This window comes from Anoplopoma fimbria, chromosome 14, assembly GCF_027596085.1.
Source record: "Anoplopoma fimbria isolate UVic2021 breed Golden Eagle Sablefish chromosome 14, Afim_UVic_2022, whole genome shotgun sequence".
Classification (NCBI taxonomy): Eukaryota; Metazoa; Chordata; class Actinopteri; order Perciformes; family Anoplopomatidae; genus Anoplopoma; species Anoplopoma fimbria.
This window is the reverse complement of record NC_072462.1, coordinates 11,067,243-11,093,011: the sequence shown is the minus strand read 5'-3', so window position 1 is coordinate 11,093,011 and position 25,769 is coordinate 11,067,243. Positions and strand designations below refer to the sequence as shown.

Here is a 25,769-nt window from a genome sequence, read left to right as displayed (position 1 = left end):
TACAACCTTGTACCTTACTTGTCACACATGATGTGTTTCAGATCCGTTGGAGAGATGAAAATCTGATCATTGTGACAGATTTCACAGCGTCAGGCTGTGATACAGTGTTGTCTTGGCGTTTGCTTGAATCCCGCCGGCGAGTTTTGGGTTCCGAGGGACATGAGGGTTTGAAAGTCTGATTTGGCACGTGCTCTAGAGGACTGCTTTTAGATAGTGGTCGGTAAACTACTGTTATTTTTTTATTTTATCAGACAGTCTGAAGAAAGAAATTATGAGAGATTGCATTGGATTACAGAAGCTAACCTGGACGTGATGTCAGGACCTCATCAGAGGGATAAAAGTACAATCCAGCCTTTGTGCTAAGCTAAACTCATCTAAAAGGAGTTTGTTTCTCTCAGAGACTCTGGACCTGAACTCTCTCATTATCATCATTCTTTACAGTGTCAGCGCTGTCTGAGTGCTTGGCTGACTCTGTTCGCTGTCAGATCGCAGCTGTCAATCAATCACCCTAATGATGACATCGGCGCAGACGGGAGGCAGATGGGAGGCAGACGGATCGACGCGTTCGGCCCTCTGAGATCTGACTGTGTCACGGCAGCAAGACAAGATTACCACCGGACGCATGACAGGTGTCATTACGCACACGCACACACAAACTGTTCTGAAGTCAGTCCTGGAAAAGGAAACAAAACAAAGGGGAAGAAGAGGGGGATAGAGAAAAAAAGAAAGATGACATTTAGGTTGAAGACGAAGAAGAAGAACAGAAAAATACATAGGCAGACGGAGAAGACAAACAAGAAAAGGAAAAAAAAAGATAACGCTGATGAGGAAGGTAAGGAAGAAGATTTCAACAAAGTGACGAGGAAAGGAAAAGTGAAAAATGGGAAGCTTGAGACAAATAAACAAAAGAGTAAGAGACAAAACAAGGATGAAGAAGAGAATTAATGTGATGAAAGATAGGAGGAAGAGGACGAGCAGGATGATGAAGAGGCAGCAGACACGTGGTCCCGTCCCGCTAATCAGAGACGCTCAAAATCAAGAATCAAAGTGTTGTTTTGGTTTGCATGCGCCCCGCGTCCGACCAACCAGACGCCTGATTAACCGTCGGCAGCTTATCTGTTGATTCAGCTGCTGTGTGTCAGTTTTACTGTGGATTCAATTAACCACGCGAGTCATTGTTATCATTGAGACGCAGCCGGAAGATTCACAATACCGCCGCTCTGTGTGTGTGTGTGTGTGTGTGTGTGTGTGTGTGTGTGTGTGTGTGTTATTACAGATTCTTTTTTATGGTGTGAATGCAGCTGGACGGACGCCTCCCTTCTCTCTCACTGTCTGTGTGTTGAAGTTTATGAACAACAACGGACCTGTCTGAGCTCCATTCAGCAGCTGAACGTGAGTCGGATGTTCCATTCAGATGGGAGACTACAGACCCAACCATGTGGTCCAAATGTAAACCAAAGTGTACCCCCCATCCAACTAAAACTACTGAAGCTGTTATCACTTCCTGATTGATTGACAAAACTTTACAGTAATAAAGGGAATAACTGTAGTCAATGAACAAGGGTTGAAAGCAGCATGTTGTGGATTCCAAGCTCATTGTTTGACATATAAGCAGTGTGCTATATATGGGTGGGTCTTCATTGAGACTTGAGACCCCCTGAAGGACTCAAAAGCAATATTTCGAAGGGTATCTTGTCACAGTCACGCCTGTTCACTCTTCCTATTTCTCTCAGCTCACAGCCCAGCACCCGCTCTCTTACCACACTCTCCCTCACTCACCTAGTCAGCCTCATGCAGTGCACCTGTCTGCCACACCCACCTCGTCAGCACAATCCCTCTCACCTGCTCACTCTGCTGCACCTACACCCTGCAGTATAAATACCCCAGTCTCACACACACACTCACTGCCAGATCGTTCTCCGCATTATGCCAGACCTTCCAGCGTTATTCCCCGGACTGATTTCCCGTTGCCGACCCCACTTGTTTGGACTTCTCCGCCTTGCCTCTGCCCCGGTAACTGACTCAGCCTTCCGTCCCAGACCACGGTATTCCTACCTTGCCTCTGCCCCGGTTAACCGACTCAGCCTTCTGTCTCCGACCACGAGATTAGCCTTTGCTCCTCTTGGTTTTTGTCTGCCTGCTCCGCTGACGGATCAGCGCTCTCTAGAGTGGAATATCCCCTGTGAGTTATCTCCTGCCTGTCTGTCTGCTGTTTGTTCCGCTTTGAATAAAGCTCCAGAACATTACTGTCTCCTGGTCGTACTGCACTTGGGTCCACACACCACCCGTTACATATCTAAATTCTTTAAAAAAAAGATTTGTCATTTAAATTGTCACTTAAATGTCTTTCAAAAAGCTAAGTCTAACATGTCCAGCAGTTTTCATTATTCACATTGAAAACATTTATTCATAAGTGTGTATTGTGAGAGTGAGAAAAATACATGACAAATAGTACAACCCCATAGCTGGACTGCAGTTAACAGAAGTCAGGTTTCCATCAAAAATGTCGCGCAAATCTTAACTGAATTTACAGAAAATTGTAAAATAAGATGTGAATTAATGCAGGTCTCCGTCCACTACTGTTAATGAATATAAGAAGTTAGATACATCACGATAAACAGCTGTTGGTGCTCATTCTGTATCAGGTGTCATTGAACCGTTCGGAAGTTAATTTAAATAACATTCAAGAACTAAAGATGTCCAATGCCACTTTAAATATTACTGCAGGTTCTCAGCCGAGTGTGAAGCGGTCGGGATGAGAGTCAGTACCTCCAAGTCTGAGGCCATGGTTCTCTTCTGGAAAACGGTGGATTGCACCCTCTGGGTTGGGAGTGAGTCACTGCCCCAAGCGAGGGAGTTCAAGTATCTCGGGATCTTATTCACGAGTGAGGGAAAAATGGAGCGGGAGATGGACAGGCGGTTCAGTGCAGCGTCAGCAGTGATGTGGGCGTTGTACCGGACCGTTGTGGTGAAGAAGGAGCTGAGCCGAAAGGCAAAGCTCTTGATTTACCAGTCCATCTACGTTCCAACCCTCACCTATGGTCATGAGCTTTGGGTAGTGACCGAAAGAATGAGATCGCGAATACAAGCGGCCGAAATGAGCTTCCTTCGTAGGGTGGCTGGGCTCAGCCTTAGAGATAGGGTGAGGAGCTCAGAGTAGAGCCGCTGCTCCTTCGCGTCGAAAGGGGCCAGCTGAGGTGGCTCGGGCATCTGATCAGGACGCCTCCCTTTAGAGGTTTTCCAGGCACGTCCAACTGGTAAGAGGCCCCGGGCTAGACCCAGAACACACTGGAGAGATTATATATCTCTTCTGGCCTGGGAACGCCTCGGGGTTCCCCAGGAGGAGCTGGAAAGTGTTGCTGGGGAGAAGGACGTCTGGAGGACCCTCCTTGGCTTGGTGACCCGGATAAGCGGAAGGAAATGGATGGATGCAGGTTCTCTGCAAATGTTTTAATAATGTATTGATCTCTTCTGTAAAACTCTTGTACAAGTGTGGATTAATTCACTGAGAAGTTCTCATTTCACAAACCAAGGACTTTTGGGCTCAAATCCGCATCAGGTTTTTCTCCACGACTGAATCTCTTCAACTTGTCCAATTGCAAAACTTTGCTCAGGACCCAGTTTTCCATTTCCTGTGGTGTAAATGGCCTTATATAACAGGATGGAAAATGTTTTGTCCTTTTGGGGGCATATCTAAAGATAAGCACAGAAAAAAACTATACAAGTGCTCAAGTATTTCTTAAAGTCCTGGCTACTGCAAGGTTACATGGTTTATGGAGGGTAGGACTACCGAACTGCGGGGCAAGGACACTTTAGGCAGATGGATTTATTTATAGTTAAGCTTCTGAAATCATGCTACAATCATGTCTCAGCCCCGATTTTAGGAAAGGTCCGAGTCCCAGAGTCAAGGGAGGACATGATAAGACTCGGTTGCAAAGTAGAGTAGGTGAAGATCTCAACATGACAGACACCACAAGCTAATTTTTGACACATGCATTCATAATCAGAGCGACCACGAAGGTAAAAAACATCACGATCATTCACATTTTGGATCATAAAAACAGCAGACTTGACACACTACTCAGTCCAGCACTAGGTTTGATGGGTAATGTGGGCCGTCATTACAATATTTTAGTGTGTTTTTTTTTCTTTTTTTTTTCTTAATCTAGGCAGTAAAAACCCGGAATTTAAACGCAAGTAGCGAGGGAGTAACAAAAGCTTCCTGTGCTCTCCTTCTCCCTGTGGATTAACGGACTACAGTAAAGTTTGTCTGTCAGTTTGATTACACAGGTTTCTACTGCAGTGGTGTGTCCTAACTGGCCGTGAGCAATTAAACAGCTGTTTGATGCCCTGTTCTATTCATTCCTGTCACTCGCTTGGAAAGCGCATCGATGGACGAGGAATGGCTGCTTTGTGAAGGCAAATTATGCCATTAAATGCTCTCTGGTCGCTAAGCCTTTAGCATTAGCCGTTAGCAGACGATGGGCGGCTCAGTCCTGCTTGGCTATATAACAAGAGCTAACAGCTAACGTTAACGGAGTTTCCATTGAGCTGCAATATGGTGCGTTCAAGCTCTATTATATAGCTCATTATATATAGTAGAGTATTGACTGAAGGTAAATTATGACGTTATCATGAAGTGTGCAAATGTAATCTTGTAAAATGTTTTAGCCAAAAACCTGAATGAAAAGTTGTTTGAGGTAGATGTTTTCACAGCAATATAAAAAAGATATTAGAGAGGGAATTATGACCTGTTTCGTTTTTCATTTTACTTAGCAGTTTATGATACAGAGTTAAATCTACTCATCTCAATCAAATCAAAGCAAATATTTCAATAACAATACAATCATTTATATTCCCTAATCATTTGAATTGTGTGCATTTTTGGAGTTGACACTTCAGGAAAACAAAAATAAATTGAGTTTTCACTTTATATAAATAACTACACATTTTGAATCTGTAAATGTCACAGCTGTTAAAGGCTGTTGTTAATTTGTGATGGTTTGCTTATTCTGTTGTGAGAACTGATTCCAGAACTGATTCCCCCTTGATTAACACCCATGAACATTGTTGTCACTGCGTAGTGAGCAGCGATGCGTTCACTTACTGATGTACGTATGTTACCACATTGTCTGGATGGGGACACGTTAAGGTAGAGCTCACCGTCTGATAGGGTTGTGACGCTGGCGGTCTCGGGGGAGGTGCCCGGTCCGTAGCGGTTGATCGCCAAAACCCGAACCGTGTACTCCGTGAACTTGTTGAGTCCCTCCATCTTGTAGTTGAGTCCGTTCACCTCCACACTCTGAACACAAACACAGAGAAGCGGTTACACCTTTGCTGTCTACTCTTGGCCTGTATTTTTTTTTCTTTACGTTTTACGGTTCCAGCTATGGCAGCGGCGGTGCTGACCTGTTCCTTGGCTGACGGGCTCTCAGTCCACAGCAGTCGGTAGCCCAGGATGGGGCCGTTGGGTTGGCTGGGAGGCTCCCAGCTCACCTGGACCGAGGTGGGAGACAGAGCCTCGGCCTGGAGGGACTCCACCCTGCTGGGGACTTGGACTGTAGAGACACACCGAGATATCTACCATCAATAGAGTGACTTTAGCCCCATTTTCTGCAGCATCGAGCAATTTTTTAATTGTTTTTGGCAGGGTAATACAGAAATAATGAATAGGTTAAAAACTATTTTATTTAGTTAAAAAATATATATTAGGTATCAGGGGTGAGTAGTCAAATTGTCACAAAAGTGGCAAAGGATCATTACTGGCTATATGGGGGTGCTGAATATCTGATTTTACGTAGAAGTGCTTGGTTACTCCCAAATCTACAGCAACAGCCAAAAAGCCAGTGAATGAGTCTCTGTATTCACAACTGTGTTAGAGATTATTGTCTCAAACAGTAGAGACACTTCACACACCTCACAGTCATAGCAAACATAACCACTGGAGGATCCACCAGGAGCAATTTAGCATTTATCATGTTAGCTAGATCCAGCATGCACCTGTTGGTCACGCCACATTGTGGGTTTGCAGGTTTGAGTCACTTTGCATGCTCGCCGGTTGGTGCATTTAATCAGCAATAAAGGTAGATGCAACAATTTTATGCTTTCATGACGGCAACAGTGTTTACCCAGGATTGCCTGGAGCAAAATGTCCACTTCAAGGATGAAATCCAGGACAATTTAGTCTGTCTCAGTAAGTCGTACCTCAAAATGTTCAACTAGCCCAGTTCAAGCTGCAGGTGCTGCTGATGATTTGTGTAAACTGTTGTTGCTGTTTCTGCTTTTGGTTTGCAGTAGACCAAAATGTTTAGAAATGAAAAGCAATATACAGCATACACAAAAAGAAAAACATTACAGATTCAGATGTGTGTGTGTGTGATTGTCATACGGTCTGGTTTGGTGGTGATCCTCATAGGGGCGGAGCTCTCTCCTGGCCCCACCTCGTTGTAAGCGATGACTCTGAAGCTGTAGCTCTCCTCTGGTTTCAGGTTGGAGACCGTCAGCTCCAGAGACTCCGGCTCTGACACGTTCACTGACCGCTCCCTGACACAGGAAAACCCAGCGTCATACACTCAACCGCAAATTAAACACACATTGGAAATGTAATAACACCATTTTAATCATCACCATATCCCAATACGCAAATATTACTCTTTATTAATTTAATTTCCTCCTTTTTTTGTATTACTTATCTTATTAAGAATATCAAATTATTCAACTGTATTCAAAAGAGATTCCAGTTTTATTTTATAGCATTAGAGATGATCTGGGCCGTAATCATAGGTAATCTGTATAATCCGGCAGTGACTGCAGCTAATCCTCAGATTACAGCACATCTGCAGCCTCTCAATCCTCAGCCAATCACCAAATCACTGAACAGACAGCTGCAAAGATGAGCAGGTCTGCCGCCGCAGCTTCAAATACACACAGCAGCTTTTCCTCTGTTCAGTTCATAGTAAAGAAAGCTGAGTGGGAAAATATCTTTGGAAGGATATTTACACTTAATATTGAAATAATTGTTTTGAACTGTCTAATAAAACTGATGGGACTTCATCCTGGTAGAATTTTATTGCTGTTTGATGATTTAGTTTTCTCACATTGATCTCATGCAGTTTCTTTATTTTTTATCCAGTGAAAAGCACAAAAAAACAGACCCAAAAAATGTTTGGCTTCCAGATTTGTAACCTCAATTTAGAAAGAGGGGATGGATAGGAACTAAATAAATAAATGATCTAACAACCGTCTAGAAACATTATTTTTACTGCAACAAATCAACCAATATCATCATCAGCAGCAGCAGCAGAGTCACAAAGGTTAAAGGAAAGACAAAAGGTGAGTGGAGTTCTCAGGCTTTTTGAATCCATATTTCCCTCCAAGCCGCTGAGTGAAAAAGGCAGAGAGGCCGAGTGGGATGTCAAAGTTAACCAGTGGGTCTGTGTCTGTCACACAGCTTGAGTTCTCTCTGCCCTTCACACACTTCACAGTCTGAGGTCATTCAGTCCACTCGCAATCAAATAGTTCCCCAGATGGAGGCAGACGCTTCTTCCTCCGCTTACATTTGCATTAGTCCATCTCAATCTTTACAGAGTTTCTCACCAGCTGAACCTCTCTCAGTTTCCACCTCCCTCCCGTCTTTCTGTTTTAACCCTGTTCCCCCCTCGCCCTTGGGCTGATAAATAATGCATTTCAACAAGCTCATCCTTAAGAGCCAGTAAGTGCAAATGACCGTGGCATTTACAAATAAAACATCCATGCACAAGTGTTTTCTTTTTTTTCTCGAGTTTATGAATTCCATCCAAATCTGTTTAACATCAACAAATTTCTCTAAATTATGTACATCTCATATTGCCCCATGGGACGGGATGTTTCTTCTCTGTGTTCACTCTTATAACCTAACTCACATCTTTTTCTGTCAAACATCCAATAAATAGAAAAAGGATGCACATAACTTGATCTTCAGGATGAAAGTAGTCTACTGATTGTTGTCTGTCTCCGTGGCTACAGCACAGAGTGCAAGAAGAGAGACAACATAAGGCCTGTGGTGTGAAGAGCATCTTCTTTTATTTCATGTTATCTTGACATGGGAACTATGTCATGGTAAAGGTTTGGGAAGTACTGTGAACAGGGGGAAAAGTAAGTCATCACAGGAGTTCATCTTAAATTGTTTGGTGCAGATCCGTCGTGTACGGATCTTATTGGGACACTGAGCTGCAGTGGATATGAAAAAGAAATCCACAATTTCACTCAGGTTGCTCAAAACGTTCTTCATAGACTTGGTAAAGAATCAAAGACGCAAAATGATGTCTATGAGTATACTATCATATGAAACTAATATCAAACAAATAAGCGGTATGACATGCCTTGATAAGACGTGCAGGGCCAAAAGCCTCTAAATAGAAAGTGAAGACTGTTTTGACCGTCTGCTGTTTTCTGCTTCCCTACTTTTTCCATTTTCTTTCTTGGTCTAAAAAAAATTGTCTTCACTCTCCCTTCCTGCCATCTCCCTTTTCCTATAATCCTTCATTGTTTTCCCTCTAAGTCTCCTTCCCTCCCTTCCTCCCTCCCTCCCTTCTCTCTTGTTTTCAGCAAGTTCTTACTGATGAAAAATCTCTGTATCTCTCTCCAAGTCATTAGAGCTGACAAGAACCTCTGCCTCCGTTCCTTCTGTAAGTCATTAGGACTGACAGAATCTCTCGTTTCATGATGAAACTTCAGTGGCTCTTTTGTCCGCCGTTCGGAGGCCTAAAGCGCTTTGTGGGCCAGTCGGTCCCCGAGGTAACAAAGCTTAAAAGCCTGGGTGTGAAAGCCTTCAGCTGGAGCCCCGGCTGTCAGAGGTTACCATTTAGCATCAGCGGGGGACTCGCCAATATGTCACCCAGAGCTTTTAATGCTGAACGCTCAGAGCTACCGTGTGCAGCAGAGCTGTGATCAAGTGAAAGAAGTGTTGTCTTTAACATTCCGTTAGTGTGTCCTTTGCGCCTCTATGACTCAAAAACAGACCTTTGTGTTATACAGTATTATGGTTCACACAGCTCCGTGCCCATGCCGTGCTACCAATGTGGCTCTAGGGATGGCAATGTCAGTTTTTTAGTTGGTTGGTCTGTCAGTCCTTCACTTTGGTACAGACGGATATATCTCTTTTTCAAGAAACTTCATGAAACGAGCAATTTGTGGTCCCCATTGGATGTATCCCATGACATTGGTGATCCCCTGACTTTTCATCAAGCTCCACCAAAAGGGCGTCTTCAGTGAATAGATTGCCGTGATCTGGTTCCCTCGTCTCAGTCTTTTTTTTAACAAATGGATTTTTGGTTAGATGCCTGAAAAAAGGTCTGCAGTTGACACAAGCTTGAAGGCCAAGGTCAGAGATTTGGAGCATTATGATTGGCTCTTAAAAGTTCTCATCATTTCGGTATCATAACTAGTTAGTGCTAACTGTACTAACTGCCCTAATGGTGCAAACAACACAGACAACTTCCGACCGAGCTAAAAGTGTTTGCCTGAAGGGTAACCCGAGGGCGGGCGCTACGCTCCAGTGATCAGCTGCTACTGCTGAGAGCAACACTATCATGACAAAGACCAAAAAGCCCATTTAGTAGCAGATCGGCCGGGCAGACGCTGAATGTTGCTGGTGAGTGTGGTGTTTTTATTACCATAGGCCTTGTGTCGCTTTGCTCTAACGTTACTGCCGTCACATTGAGTGGTGACAAGCTCATCTATACAAGGTATGAAGCTGACATCCTCCATTTGATAATCATGTTGAAAAACTTTGTAAAACAAATATATAGCAGCCCAAATAGATAATAAAAAGCACAGGACCGATGCTAGTGTATCATACAACAGCAGCGATGCATTGTCAAGATATTGTTGTCATAGAAACAGAAAGAAAACACTTTTTTCGATGAAATGCTGGGTTGAAGCATTACCAAACACCCTGCGGTCATTTTCCCGCCAGAAAAAGGGTTCTATGTAGTAGCTTTAAACTCCTGGGGATTGCAATTACGCCTCAAAAACTCAGGAAAGTTGTGCTCATTTGTGCAGCCCATCCTGCTGAATGAAAGGTTTAGGCATCAGGAACCTGTGTTTGCATCAGAGCTTATTTTCTCCAAACATCCAAAATCACATTTTTTTTGTAAAAGGGAAGATGTTAATGTATGGGGTTGGCCTACATAAAAATGTCATACCTACATCTCTCTGACTTTTGACCTTGCACCATCATCAAGTCAAATTTGGAATATACCTAGTTCTTTAGTCTTTGATCAAATACCTGCATTGCTAATTAAAAAAGAAAGTGTGAAAAAGTAGACAGAGGTTGGTGAGTTTTCCCACCTCCAGGTTGGAATCTGCTTCCTTAGAGTCTGAATCCATGTCCGATCAAACAGAGTCCAAGAGAATAAAAAAGTCTATCTCACCTCTCGATTCCGTCCTGGGAGTAGTAAATGCCGTAGGTCTGCACGGCTCCTCCGGTCTCCTCTGGGGGGCGCCAGCTGAGTCGGACAAATCGACTGGACACTAGGACAGGGACCAGGTCGCGGGGGGCAGAGGGGAGGGCAACGCCCGGGCTGGGGGACACTGGTGGGGGATCAGAGGAGGAGGAGTAGTAAGTCAAGGGGGTGCCAGAAGGAGCAGGAGGAGGGCGAGGAGCAGGAGGAGGTGTGTGGGCGGGTCTATACTGAGCGGACGTGGCCTCTGTTTACGGGTTCATCCAGGGGAGAGGGAGGGAGGGAGGGAGGGGAGGGGAGGGGAGAGAGGGGGAGAAGCGGGGACGAGGAGGTGGAGGGTGGGTGGGGGAAGGGGGTGCAGGAGGCAGAGCAAAAGAAAAAACAAAGGAGCAAATGACGGATGAGATGTGCAGATAAGGAGACGTGGAAGAGACAAGAAGGAAGAAAAGGAGGAAGAAGAGCGGTAAAGAAGATCACAGGCAAGAAGAAGAAGCGGCAGAGCATCTGAAGACTTTAGTCATCAATCAGCAGATATCATCACCTGAACGTAAACACTCTGCCTCCTCACAGTTATTCAGAACTCAGAACAATGTGACGATCTAATCAAGGGCCTCGCTGGATTCATTAAAACATTGAAATATGTAGTTACAAATTCAGATTTTTGTTCCTTTGAGAAGTGGATATATGGGGTTTTGGAATAACTGATTTTATAGTGGAGTAGTATAAACTAATTTAAATTCATGACTGAAAAAAAGACATACATGATTTCCCGGAATATGAAAATGTTTCTCGCACTTAAAAATGAAAATGAAAACAAAATGAACAAGAAATGACGATCTTCGTTCTCGACGTGCTGGTTGATCCGCTTTCTGCTTGCTTACATTATTCCATAGTTTTGTTGTAGATCACCTTCCATATTCAGCATCATGTGAAACTCGTTCTGTAAGATTTCTGCATCAATCCCAGTTTTTTTCATTTCCTTAGTAAGAATGTGCTTCAATTACAATGTGAGAACCACTAAAACAACATTCAGTATTTTAACATACAACCACAGACTTATTTTTCTCAATAACTAGTCAACTTACAACTTAGAAAGCTAAGCTCAACGGTCCAAACTTGCAAGAACGCGTAACTCGCAACTGGGTCAACAGCATCCATTATTACACGACCAACAAATCTTTACACCTGTTTCTGTCACTGTTTTCAATAGGAATAAATGTGTGGTGAGATCTAGATAAATATGAAGGAACACAGAGCTGTGGCTAACAAAATAAACATCAGACAAACCAGTTCTGCAGCAACACTTGACATTGTCTCATGTTCAAAATGCTACAGAGAAGTCCGTGTAAAACCATAGACATAAGAAATGGACATTGTCACCGTGACGTCACCGTTGAGTTCGGCGATTTTTCCGTTGCCATCTTGGATTACTAAGTTTTAAGACACTTGGGCTTTGGCTTCACTTGGCTGAACTGAGAAGACTATTTGGTGACCTCTTCTAGTTGGAGTATAAAAATTGTGAGGGTTTGGCTTATGTTTGCCACTGGTAGAAAAGGAATGCATGCTGGGGTCTTTGTCTACTCCAAGTGCACATAAGAAATGAATCCTTGCACAACAGTTTGTATCAAAGTTGATCTTTTTCCTTTTTTTCTGCGTTTGCCTACGAAAGACCAGCAAAGTGTGTCGATTTCTGATCGTTACATGCGTTCAGCCTTTTCAAAACAGCGGCCTCCTGGCTGAAAGATGGCTGGTTGCTGGACCCATGTGTGTGTTTTTGCCATCTTTTTTACTTCCTCATTCACAATTACGTGGACAACATACAAAATGATTTTGTGGGATATCTACATATTAACGCATATTATTTTTCCGTACATATTTTTCGTACTAATGCAAAAGTAAGCTCCCGTATTACCCCCAATAAAACACTTTGCCGACAGCACTCGGGTTGGGGATTCGACGACCTTCACAAGTCCACGAGAACTGATGGAGAACACAGATAGAGTTAAAGGCCTGGAGTTCCTCTGGAGAGCAACTGTGATATGAGTGTGATCAACAGCAGTTCTTCTTTTGATGTTGCCACTAATTATACAGCTACAGAGAACAGTCCCCAAGGCAGAAAAACAGCAATGATCAATGTAACACACACACACACACACACACACACACACACACACACACACACACACACACACACACACACACACACACACACACACACACACACACAGGTATGCATCACAGCTGAAGAGTTTTTAGTGACCTTATGATGGGGGGGATTATAGGAAGATGTCGTCGTTCAACAAAAAATAACGATTACCAACTGAAAACTGATCATCTGAAACCAAACTGTCAGTGTCCTCACAACTCCTCAACTTGTCTCCTTTCCTCCATCATAAACTGAGAAAAATCCAATCTATCCCTGAGGTCAAAGGTCGTGACTCTGTACAGAGTCTAAATGCCTGTGACATGTCTGCACGTGTCAATATAGCTTCATTGACCACACATACACACACACACACACACACAGCTCACATTTCACACTATAAAACGTCATGAAAAGAAAAACAGAGAGGAGGAAAAGGAGAAGGAGGGATGAATAAGGGAAAAAAGAGGATGAGGAGGATAAGGGGGAGGAAGAAAAGAGTAGGAGATGGAGGAAAGAAACAAGGTTGTGGCTGGAAAGAAAGCGAGAAAAAGATGGAAGAAAAATAAGACAGGGAAAAAAAATTTGGGAAGGAGAGGAAAAGAGCAACAGTACAATGAAAGAAAGAGGAGAGAAGGCGAGGAAACAAAGAAATGAACAGTAGGAGTATAAACTGGAGGAAGAGAGAAAGGTAGATGGAAACAGAGGGGGAGTTAACACACCTCCGTTGATCTCAGTGAGATGAGATTTCGGGGTGTGAAGGGCGGATTCGTTCCTGCTCGGTGACCCGGGCCCAAAAGCCGAGCCGGCGCTGAGCAGTAAAGCGTCACTCTCTGCCGAAAATAGACGGGTAGGCTAAATAATAGAGTCAGACACCACAGAAAGAGAGGTGGAAAACAATCTGAATAAGTGCTGAAAATAACACTGCATTCTGCCAGACGGCCGATGATACCCACGCACGCGCCTGCACACACACACAAACACACACACAGAGAGACACACACACACACACATACACACACACACACACACACACAAAAGCCTCCATATTTGTTTTCTATCACTCTGTCCATTTTCTACAAGCTGTTCTGCATTTATATTGTTTCTGCTGCCTGAATGATCTTTAGGGGAGTTTGGTTTCAGCTCTGAGGTTTCTACCAGAAATGGGATTTTTTTTGTGTGTGTGTGTATGTGCATGTGTTATCTAAAAATGCACTGGAAATTATAACTTAGAGATAAATAGAAAAAAAGCTTAAAAATATGTAGAGAACAAAAGAGGCTCTAGATAAACATATACCTTTTGAATAAAAGTACATCCGCCTCCTGAAAATACATTCATACTGAAACATGAAACTCTGTCTGACTTTAAAATGTATATTTGAGACACAATTTTTGTTTTGTGTCTTTGAGATGCAGTAAGAGCCTTCTAGTGTACGTTCAGCCAGGAACATCAAGTCTGGTAGCATCCAAATATGACTGTAGTGGGGGGTCGACATATGACAAATGGCAAACTGTGGCAAATATTGCCCTAAAAGTGATAGGCATTTGAATATCATTAACAATATCCTCATATCGCCCAGCACTACTATCTAATCTGCTGCCGCTGCTTTCTGCTAACACTGCTGTTGCTAACTCCTACTGCTTAACGTTTACACCTTCTACTTCTGTTGACGGCTATGCTGCAGTCCAGTGCTGGTTATATCTGCTACCGCTGATAATAACTGGTAGCGTTGCTGCTAACTGCTACTACTGTTGCTAACCACTACTGGTGCAGATATCTACTACTGCTTCTGCCTACTGGTAGTGCTGCTACTAACTGCTACTACTGTTGCTAACCACTGACGGTGCTGGTTATATCTGCTACCACTGCTGCTAACAGGTAGTGCTGCTGCTGCATTACAAAGACAAATAGCAGTCTCATTAGTTGTTTTTACTTAAACTTAGTCTACTCTCTTTAGTGTCTTTAGCCCAAATACAGACTAAATCTCTTCCTCTCCTTATCATTTTGCCTATAAATATTCCCTGTATCCCTCTCTCTCACCCTCTTCCTCACTCTCTTTTTTTAACCTCTATTTATGCAGAAGAAGACTGCTGAGCTCGTTCACTCGCTTCAGCTTCACTCTGCTTCACATTCATACTGCCTCTCCCCCTCTCTCTCTCTCTGCACTCAATTTCAGGGCTCATTTCAGCCAGCTGCCGTTAAAAACGGTCGTACTACACACACAGACACTAACACATACACACAGACACTAACACACACACACACACACACACACACACACACACACACACACACACACACACACACACACACACACACACACACACACGTCTCTCTGCCCTCTAGTTTTAAATTCCTTTAAAATGGATACTTATTCCTGTATATCTCCACCACTGTGGCTGTGGGTGACTGAGTAAAATCTTTAGAATCTTGAGTGTGTTTGGGTGTGTGTGCGCAATTTGACCGAACTGACCCGAAGATGGAAACTGACTTTAATGGATGAAAGTTGAATAAAGGCACGTGGACACAGAAGAAGAAAAGCATGTACTATAGGTTGAGAAGAATACACAACACTTTGCTCAGATAGCATCTTCTTTTGACATTTAGGTTTTAATTTATTTTCTCTTTGACATCATTTAAAGTTTAAGACTGTGATATTTTATATGAGCCCTGTGACAGACTGGCGACCTGTCCAGGGTGAACCCTGCCTTCGCCCATTGACAGCTGAGATCGGCTCCAGCACCCCTGCGACCCTTAACTGGATAAGCAGGTTACGGAAGATGGATGGATGGATGGATATTTTATATGATATATATTTATATCTCTTCTCCCAAAACTACTAAAAACACGTTAATGAGCCTAAATTTTGCACTGTGTGATATTCATTACCATGAAGAAACGCACTGTAATATTTTTAGACTCAATCCCATTTACACCATTCTGCTGCTATAAATACTCACTAGATCATCGAATGTGTATTAATCCGCAGCTAAAAATGATGACTCAGTAAATGCTTATTTCTTCCTGTTTGGGTAATGTTTTCAAAAAATGAGCCCGGCTGTTTTCTGAAAATAGTTAGCCTCTATGAACAATAAAGCAATATATTTCTGAGTTTTTCTTAAGGATTTCGTAGTTTGAACTGATACGAGGCAACCTCCGCTTCTGAGAAGTGAAGAAAATCTGAGCCTGATTGTAAGTCTATGAGTAGTGACCCTACTTCTCTCTTGATTTATTACCTCAGTAAACACTGTAAACATGAGTTTATGGTCTCAATCTCTAGTTTCACGTCTTCTTCAATACAGCATGATGTTCATTTGGTAAATTATGATCCATTTAGAGTCAAATGGATCATAAAGCAGGGTATGCTTTAGGCCGGGGCTACCCTGTGATTAACAGATCGCTACCTCAGCGTTGTCTGGACTAGGAAGTGTCCAAGCTTTTGTCCTAGAACTTTAACCCTTTCACAGTGTGTTTTATTGTTACATTTTGGTCGACTTGAAATTACTTATTAGGTGTTTTGTTGTACTTAACTTCCCCCTATTGTGTAAATTCTAGTTGCCAAAAAACAACATGGCGACGGACAAAATGTCAGACTGGATGCTGCAAAACCGTAGTCCACAAACCAAAAGGTGGCGTCAAGATGACTAGGTCCATTTCCTCATAAATTGTAGGGGATTAATGCATAGTTGTTTTTTGTGCCAGGATCAAATTATTACACAATGATTGGGGAAAAATATCCCAGTAAACAGAATTAAAGTTCAACTTCACCCGGCTTCTAAAAACTGCACTGCATCAGAGGCTCGCCGATCGTATGTTTCTAACTTGCATTGTGCTTGCTAACAAGCAAGTCGCCAAATCACTGTTATTTTTACATTTCTCTTTCAACACATGTTAAAAAAACAAGACCCAAACATATAAATTAGACAGCTTCTGAGTTTTTGGAGGGAGGTTTTGTTTTTCTTTTTTTGATGGAGCTTGGTTTACAGGTAGCCTCCTACTTTAAGGCTCACCACATCCTGGAAAAAACTCTGTCATGGATGCAGAAAGAGGAATCTGATATCCATCTTCTCTGACTTTATTAGTCAGAAATAACAAGATGAACCTAAATGTTGGACTGTTCCTTCACCGTACCGGAGGCACTGTGAGGCATGGAGTGTGTAAGTGTCGTCTAATTTGTTGTGAAAGCTCTGTGTATGTCTGTGAATGTAAACTGCCCCAGACAGTGTTTGTCTGCCTTTGCAATAATTCACTGTGAAAGCTGAGAGTGTGTGTATGTACATTAGCTGAACCTGAAGGCTGCGTGTGTTTTCAGTAAAAGCTCTGTGTTACAGTCTGTAATTCCAGGTGTTTTCAGTGCAATGTGGCATTTTCTGTGTCTGGAGCCCTGAAGGTTTTTTTTTTTACTGTGAAAGCAGAAAACACAGCTCACACACCGAACTCTGAGGCCCTCATCAGAGCCAAAAATAACCCAAACCCACACCGGGGTGACCTTGGAGAGCTGAGCTAACAGTATGATCAGCCTGTAATAATCAGTGGTTCTGAGTAATATTCCAAGGTCTGAGTGTGGACCACCGTGATACACCTAAATACACTCCAGAGTGCTGTTAACACACTACTAGTCTGCTGACATTCATCCCAACATAACAAACCAAAGATCCAAAATACCACTCTCCCATAGTGCAGCTGCAAATATTAGTGTATCGTCAGCAAAGAAAAGGAACTGTCTCCTTTAAAATACATCAGCGGGGGGCGGCTGTGGCGTAGTGGAGAGCAAGGTAGTTCTCCAATCAGAGGGTCGGTGGTTCGATACCCGGCTTCGGCAGTCGATGTGTCCTTGGGCAAGACACTTAACCCCAAGTTGCTCCCGAAGGCTTGCCATCGGTGTGGACTGGATGTTGCATGAATGTTAGTTAGAGTCTGATGGTGGCACCTTGCATGGTAGCCTGTCATCAGTGTGTGAATGGGTGAATGATATGTAATATACTACTGATTGTAGGTCGCTTTGGCTAAAAGCATCTGCTAAATGACTGTAATGTAATGTAATCTATATAAATTATTCTTACTTGAAAAAAATCACTTGCTATGTATTTGTTTCCCTACAATTTCAGCCTGTTACTAAAGCATGAATATTTTTAAGGTTTAAGGCTACTCAAAACATAACACAGGCAGAAATTATGTTTCCTTCAAAATGCACCGGGCATTTGCAGTATTTTGCAAATACTTGATTTTATGAGTTGATGAGTTGTGAAATGTTTTACTGGTGTATTGTCCATCATTGGTCACTTTCAGGTGTTATCACAGACAGCCGTCATCTCATTGAAAGATCACTGGCGATGACAGTCAAAGTTTTAACTGACTGCATTTAAATGCGCCGGTCTCCTATGGCCTACGTAAGCTGACCTAAAAGAGACTAATGCGGGCTAAACTGCTATATTTAGTCATTCAAATTGGTCACTGTTTCAGTTAAGAGACTGACCCAAAGTTTTGGACCCAGAGAAAGGCTCATTATAATTTTATAACAATGTAAAGAGTAGTAGTTCAGAAAGAGTGTATAAATGTATTAGGACTAAATCATATGACGGATCTTTGCTGCCTGGTGTCCCAGAGGGTAACGTGAAAACAGACCGCTTTATCTCATTGATATGTTTTCATGTTTCATGTTTTTTTTGCCTTAGATTCTCCCTATCTCCGCTTTCTACCAGATGTGAAGCCTTCACCTCTTATCTCACTCTACATTTTAATACCTCATGTTTTGAATATTTTAAAACTACAAAACTCATGGACTGACAGCTTGAGATAAAACAAATTATAATCATAGCGAAAGTTTGAGTTCTTGGTTGATATGATTAAACTTTTAATGAAAAGTAAAATTTATCTGGTGACGCAGAAACTATTTTATATTCTGTTATTGAGAAGAATAGACAGCATCATGTGTATATTTGTCACCGGAGGCTTAAAACTGGACTTGAAAATGTATTTTCATATAATAATGTGAGCACCTCCTGTGTAGAACAGACAAAAAAAGCAGATAAAGAGTCTCCCTTATTCTTTGGATCTACTTTTGGGAGCCGTGTGGTTTCCAGGTAAGCTACTGGACAAAGAATGGTGGAATGGAAAAAGCTGTGGTGCGACTCGGTTGAACTAAAATTGTATCTCTAAAATCTCTGTATCTCTAATATTTTTGACCAAATGCATCTATTTCTTTGATTGAGCACCACTATAAATAAGCATGTAAAGGAGCAGGTGCTCCAGACATCCAGGAATGTTCCACCGCAGAGTTTGCATTAACACAAAATTCTATTACTGACCAAATTATATTAACAATAAAGGAAAAATGTGAAAGCCGACTGGAGACCTTGGAGTGTGTGCAACTGTGCCACTGGTGCAGAAGAAAAATCCCACGTTCAGAGAGTCATGTGAGTCTGGTCTCAATGTGGCAGCAGAACGAAACTGAAGCGGCCAAGAGAAGTCATATGTCCGAGCAAAGATGGAAAAATCATTCATCAGCGTCATGTGCATTGACAATCCTTTATAAATGCATTAAGAAAGTTTTTACTGTATATTAGTTTCTAAAAACGGCAAGAGCTGCTGCCGCCACCCCATGTCCAAATCTGTAAATTGATTTTAAAAAAGATGGATCTAATAATTTCCAAAACTCACAACATGTTTTTATGAAACAGAATATTCGATCCACATTTGTTGGCATTTAACCTTTTGAGGAACAGATAGTCACTGTGTCAAAACCTGTTTGCTCTCCCACTTGCTGCTGCAAACACACTAAGGCGAGGCTTGCATCTGTAAAGACAAGACAGGACAGACATTCAATGCTAATAACACAACTGCTGATCCCCCTGCCCTCAGCAAATGAGTAGGAGCTTCAGTCATCCAGGAATTAACCATTGCCCTGTGTAAACGAACACAAGCACGCAAGAACAAGCAGTCCGCTGCAGTCGTCCAGAACTTATCAACTGGCCTGTACAAATGAGCACAAATTGCAGCTGTCAGGGAGCAATGCACTGACTGGTATAAATGAGCTTGAGCTGCAGTCCAGAAATTATCCACTACCTTGTATAAACAAGCACAAGCTGGAGGTGTCAAGACATGATCCATTGCTCTGTATAAATAAGAACAAACTACAATCATCCAGAAATTTCACCCCCCTCCACCTTCACTGTCTAAATGAGCACAAGATGCACTCGTCCAGGGATTACCCACTGCCCTGTGTTTAGAAAACCAAGAGCTGCAGGTGTCCAGGAATTATCCACGGCCCTGGATAAATGACCAAGGGCTGTGACGGATGAACCTCCACAGCAACAGAGAGCAGCTGAACTGCATTGAATTTGAAAACAGAGGGAGTGAAATATTTTTCTTTTTACATTTCTTTGAACTCTGCTCTCTTTGAACAGCGGGATTCGTTCAATACGTGAAGAGGACGTACAGACACACACTTCCTCTTTCTTCCTCCTCCTTCTGAGTGATGATGAAGGGGCTGATGGGAAGGTGTTTCATCACAAAGGGATCAATGTTGGAAGTGACAACACACACCCACACACACATGCACACACACACAGCGGGGCGACATGTTTAGGCGTAGGCGGTGAGGTACAAACCTCCAACCTCTAGCCAATCGATAGGCGAGGACGAACTCTCTCACACACACACACACACACACACACACACACACACACACACACACACACACACACACACACACACACACACACACACACAAACACAGTATATGGATGACCTTCCACTTTCTCCGATCAATAGAGGCCGACGTCGCAAAAACTGCTACGAGAGGAGAGGAGATAAATATTTCCCTCCCTCTTCCATCTCTCCCTCTTTCTTGGTTGTGGGTTTTTATGCGGAATTTGATTTTGGTTGGGAATTTCTATGCATTTATACTTTGTTTGTTTAGCACTGTCCTCATCCTACATGCATGCAATCCTTTCAAAGCACAAACTCATAAATCTGATTAATTAATTTAACAGAGTATAAAGCTGCCAGAATGCCAAAACCTAAGAAAAAACTGAAAGAGCCTCTCACACAAATGCCCATTTACAAATCTTCAATCAGAATCACTCAGAATATCTTAAAAGAACACTTCAAGGTAGAAAAAATATTCAATTTTTATAAATCCACCAGAAAAAAGGGAAAAATGTTAATATAATACAGTGAAAATGCCTTTTTCATTGACAGTCTATGCATGCAAGTGTAAATCACTGACAATATTAATAGTTCAAAGTTTAAAAATGTAAATAAAACATGCCTGCCGTGTGAATGATTCCAGAGGACTGCTTTAGCAGTCTTCAAAGTGAGCAGTAGAAATGATAAAATATGCCGACAACAAACGTAGCTTCTCATGTTAGAAAGTGATGTGTGGGCTGACGCTGGAGTTACTGAGAGGAGTCAATAAAGCTTTTAGCATTAGCTGAAGCAACACTTTCTCATTCCCAACTCGTCAAATACTCTTGATCGGTTGTCCTAAGCTTCATAGTATGACGCTCTAGGTTCCACTCTAGCGACAGTTTTGCAAGTTTCAGGGACGGAGTGTTGGTTTCTGTTCGTTACTTAACTTACACACTTAGTGTCAGTAAAGTACGTAAGTTACGTAACAAAAGTGAGGAACCCATCTTCGTTCGTAGGATCACACCAGCAAAAAAGCCACATGGGGCCAGTAGAGTTCAGAGCTGGGGGACCGATGGCCCTTTAACCCCTCTCGCTCAGACCACTGCCATTGTCAAACTCCACCTTTTTCTGCATATTTCACAGCTGTGACGCTATCATGGTGACAAAATCTGACCACAGACAGACAGAATTATAAACACCATGCAAAGTAGAGACAAACTTCTTCTATGGTAGTTCATGCTACAGGGGGTGTCTCCAGGACCAGGTCTTGATGTATGGGGTCGGATCATTCTCAATGTTAGTGAATGCCCAGAGAAGGATTCCCCCAGAATATTTTTGTGATTTATATGTAAATGCCTCCTTACATAAAAATGGTTTGTCAATACACACAGAAGTAGGTATCATTATATACATATGTGAACGAAACCCACATAAAAAGATAAATAAGATTGACAAATACATTTCTGATGGACACAGAAATAACTTTGTGTGTGCACAAGAAATAGATAAATGTATAAGAAATAGAAATTTTCATTTTAGTCACAGTTTTTTCAATAATAATAAGAGAATTGGGTTGCCGCTCGCTTGTGGATGGAAATGACTGCAGACAGATCGCTGCCGTGTTTTGATTTGTTTTGTTGTTTTGGAGGCAAGGCAGAGAGTCACTCAAAATCTGTCTGTCAGGAGGAGGGACATGGAGAGCAGCAGAAAGACGTGGAGGACAAAAGGGGAGGGAGAATGAGGAGGTGTGAGAGAGAGAGAGAGAGAGAGAGAGAGAGAGAGAGAGAGAGAGAGAGATAAAGAGGAGAGGGAGGTGGTTGAGGACATAGAAAGGAAAGTTTTGGAGTAGAACATTCTGAACACTCTGAAGAAAACTTCATCCAGGCACTGATTTGTACTACAGCGTTGATTATATGCACATGATATTGTGGAAGTATTCATGCGTTTTTATTTTTAAGCTTTAAGCTTTTGCACACTACCTGCTACAAATATAGCTTCTAGCTAGTGGAGCGTTTAGCAGCTAAAGAGACATATGATTTCCTCGAGAAGTGGTGGAGACCAAAAACGGAGCTAAAAGTTACATTCATGAAAAGGCCCCAAACTATAAACACATTCAACAGTTTCTTATCGGAATGCAAATTATTGGTGTATAATGTAAAGATATTTGTTGACAAAAATATAAGTAAAAACATCATTACATTACTGTTGGGTGTAGCTTGTTATAACCTATCTATTAATTGTTAACACATTGCTTATTAAAGCTAAATTGTTGGATCTAAAGTGTTCCCAATTAAATAATTAATGGAGGTCAGATCTCCCAAATCCAGCAGTTCAATATGTCTTCATACAGCACTTTGTATTATATCTTAGTTGTTTTGCTATGTTTCCAGCGTTGTACAGCAAGCTTCTGCATGTTGAGGCAACAAACCTACTTGGTAAAGTGTAGGGAGAGATGGTAGTTTGAGTAGGAATAACTAAGGAATAGGCGTTACTTATGAACAGTCGTTGCGTGACAAATAAATCAACTCTTTTATGTCACACGGGATTCCTGAGTGATAGTCCTGTGTTTGTTTGACCCACCCGTCTACCTCAACCTCCTTTCTATACACAGACTGTGCAGCTCTTTGAACTACGTCACCTTTCCTGGCTCAGAATTAAATACAAACTGATTACATGTATTGTACAGAAATTACAATGCGTTACTTTTTGGTACTGGTAACGCTATGAACAGTGAGAACATCCGGAACAGTTTGGAACCGACATTGAGCACTGCGTTCAGAGGCTCACTTCCTATCCTAAACTTTGAGCATGAATGCAGCGTCCTAGCAGACTTATTGATGGGTCTGGACACTCAACTGAATTCACACACAAAAGAAGAGAAATACCTAAAAATATTTAGGTTTCATATAAATGGCTTTTTTTCTTATTAATCTTGCTACCTTACCTACATATATATATATTTTTTTGTTTATTTTATGATCATGGGAATCACTCAGTCAATGTGTGAACAGGAAATTGATGCTGTGAAGAGCGGAGGTGAGTTGTATTTTCATATTTCCATTGTGTTTTGGAATGAGAAAATGGTCAGAACACACACACACACACACACACACACACAAACACACACTGATCTTCTTCCTTACGCTCTCAGGCAAACACTTAATATGTATCGATACCTGTCACACACACACACATCATCCTGATCATCATCATCATCTGGTCCTCACAAGATAGACGATGGGAGAGGAGAGGAGGCTGCCGTCACCATGGCAACAGACAGAGTCCCCCCCACCTCCACACACACTCCTGTTGTAGAGTGGGGGTAGAGTAAAGTGTGTGTGTATGGAGGGAGCGGAGGTGACGGAGTAAAGCGTTTCTCTGTGTGTGAGAGATAAGGTGCGTGCGTGTGTGTGTGTGTGTGTGTGTGTGTGTGTGTGTGTGTGTGTGTGTGTGTGTGTGTGTGTGTGTCTGCGTAAGGTCAGACGCTCACTCTGGAATACAAATCTGTCATGGCTGACACACTTCCTCCTCTCTCTCTTACTCGCCCTGCCCTTCGCTTGACCCTCCCGTCGCTTACTCTCTCTTTTTTTCCCTCTCCCTCTCTCTCCCTCCATTCATCCACATCCTCCCTCTACTTTTTTCCACAGAATTGTATTGGGGCGATTTCATTTTCTAAAATCTCTTATCCTCTCTCCTTTTCCTCATTCTCTGTTCTTCCGCCTCCTCCTCCTCTCTTTTTCAGTCTATCCTTCTCCATCCATCCTGATCCTCCCTCTACCTCTCCTCCTCCAGCCGCCTGAAAAAGATCTGGGGTGACTATCTCTTTCTCCCTCTTTCTCTCTGCAAACGTAACCTTCCATTAGGGGTGTATTAACATAAGAAGAAAGCATGAAATTAATAAAATAATGATACAATTTTTAAAAAGGGAGAAAGAAAGTGAGAAGAAAATAAATAAATAAATAAATAACATTAAATCAAAATGCATTCATTTGTATTCCTAGGCTGATCATAAGTGAGTGAGTTAGCTGTTGGCACCACTAAAAGTAGGCTAAATTATCTATAAGCTGTTTGCCCAGTAGCCATGGATGAACAGCTACTACCACTTTAATAGTGAACAAAACTTGAAAAACCATGAGGAGCATCGTTGTTCAGGTGGATAATGAGAGAAATAATATCCTTGGGAAATGTAAATCACTCTGGAAATGTGAAGAAGAAAAAAATTCCTAACTTCATGTTTTTTTGTCAAATCATATCGACAACATTATACGTAAAATGGGCGGGTCTATTATGTATAGGTTTCACTCTTGCTTGTTTACCACACTAAGGCGGCTGCACAATGTTTGGTTTTGACCCATCTGGACTATTAAGGAGGATCTGGAGCTTCAAATAGTTCAGAACTTAACTGCATGACTTGTCTTTAAAGGTGAAGTCATATACATGTCTTGTAATGGAGTTTAACAAAAGTATCGTAACTGGAGACTGCTGTTCGGTTAAAGAGCAACTTAAGAAGCTCCTGAGCCTAAAGGTGGAACCATAGACTGTATATAAGAAGTGGACGTATCATCGTGATATCACCCATTGGTTTGTGGACTGATATTTTGAAGCCTCGAGTTTGGAGAGTTCGGCGATTTCTGAAGTTACCATATATAGAAAGTTGGGGAGTGACATAGAGACGCCGTATATGGCTGTGGTAGTCAATCACAGTGAGCCTGCCCTAAAGCATACTCTGCTTTATGGTCTATTTGACTCTAAATGGACCATAATTTATTAAATGAACATCATGCTGTATTGAAGGGATAAGGGAATAACTCAAGTGAGAAGTAGGGTCATTTTCTCATAGACTTCTATACAACCAGAGGAGTCGCCCCCTGATGGTCAGTAAAGAGAATGTACGTATAAGACACTTCCACATTGGCTTCACTTGCTGCTTGGGTGGAACCAAAAACTACATCTTTAACTATATCCGCCAGGGGGATTGTGCGATAGGTCGAATGGCAGCGAGCTGAAAGCTGTAGAGCTGTTTTCTACAGGGGGTCCTGTACTGTTCATTCAGACAGGAGGTGAGGAAATCCTGAGTCATGACTGAAGGTGGAGCAGAGGCTGGTCTTCAGTCTTGCAGCTTTCTTCGTTGAATCATGTGTTCTAAAAGAGCCAAATAATATATTTTTTCCCCCAAGAATAACGTTTAATGAGAATACACACTTTTACAAAGCTGGACAAGTGACAGTAGATAATATGGCTCTTCCACAACCAAGAGCTGATGCTGTAAAGAAAACAGGCCACTCACTGGAATAATGTACCATCAGCAACAGACTGCTACTGTTTATAGCGTATAGTTGAAGCATGACGAGATTACAGTAGGAAGTCGAGGGTCATATTCTAGAATATTTCAACACATTCTCATTTCCAACCGGTGAAAATACGGACGCTTGGTCAGTGACCCTGAGCTTCAAACTATGACACTCTAGGTTCCCCCTCTAGAGTCAGCTTTGGACATTTCAGGTAAAGGGAAAGTATTTTCAAAATAAACTTACTTTTACTTAGATTTTAG

At 42.2% G+C, this 25,769-nt stretch overlaps 1 protein-coding gene across 1 annotated transcript in view; it reads right to left on the bottom strand.

Annotated features, from left to right (window-relative positions):
* Positions 1–25,769, bottom strand: part of dcc (DCC netrin 1 receptor) — a 240,727-nt gene that overhangs the window by 95,814 nt on the left and 119,144 nt on the right. Inside the window, exons 8-11 of the mRNA XM_054612210.1 lie at positions 10,413–10,572; positions 6,389–6,543; positions 5,410–5,558; positions 5,164–5,302 (exon numbers count right to left, since the gene is read on the bottom strand). Of these exons, the coding sequence (XP_054468185.1) occupies positions 5,164–5,302; positions 5,410–5,558; positions 6,389–6,543; positions 10,413–10,572 (603 nt within the window). The remainder of the gene's footprint in view (positions 1–5,163; positions 5,303–5,409; positions 5,559–6,388; positions 6,544–10,412; positions 10,573–25,769) is intronic.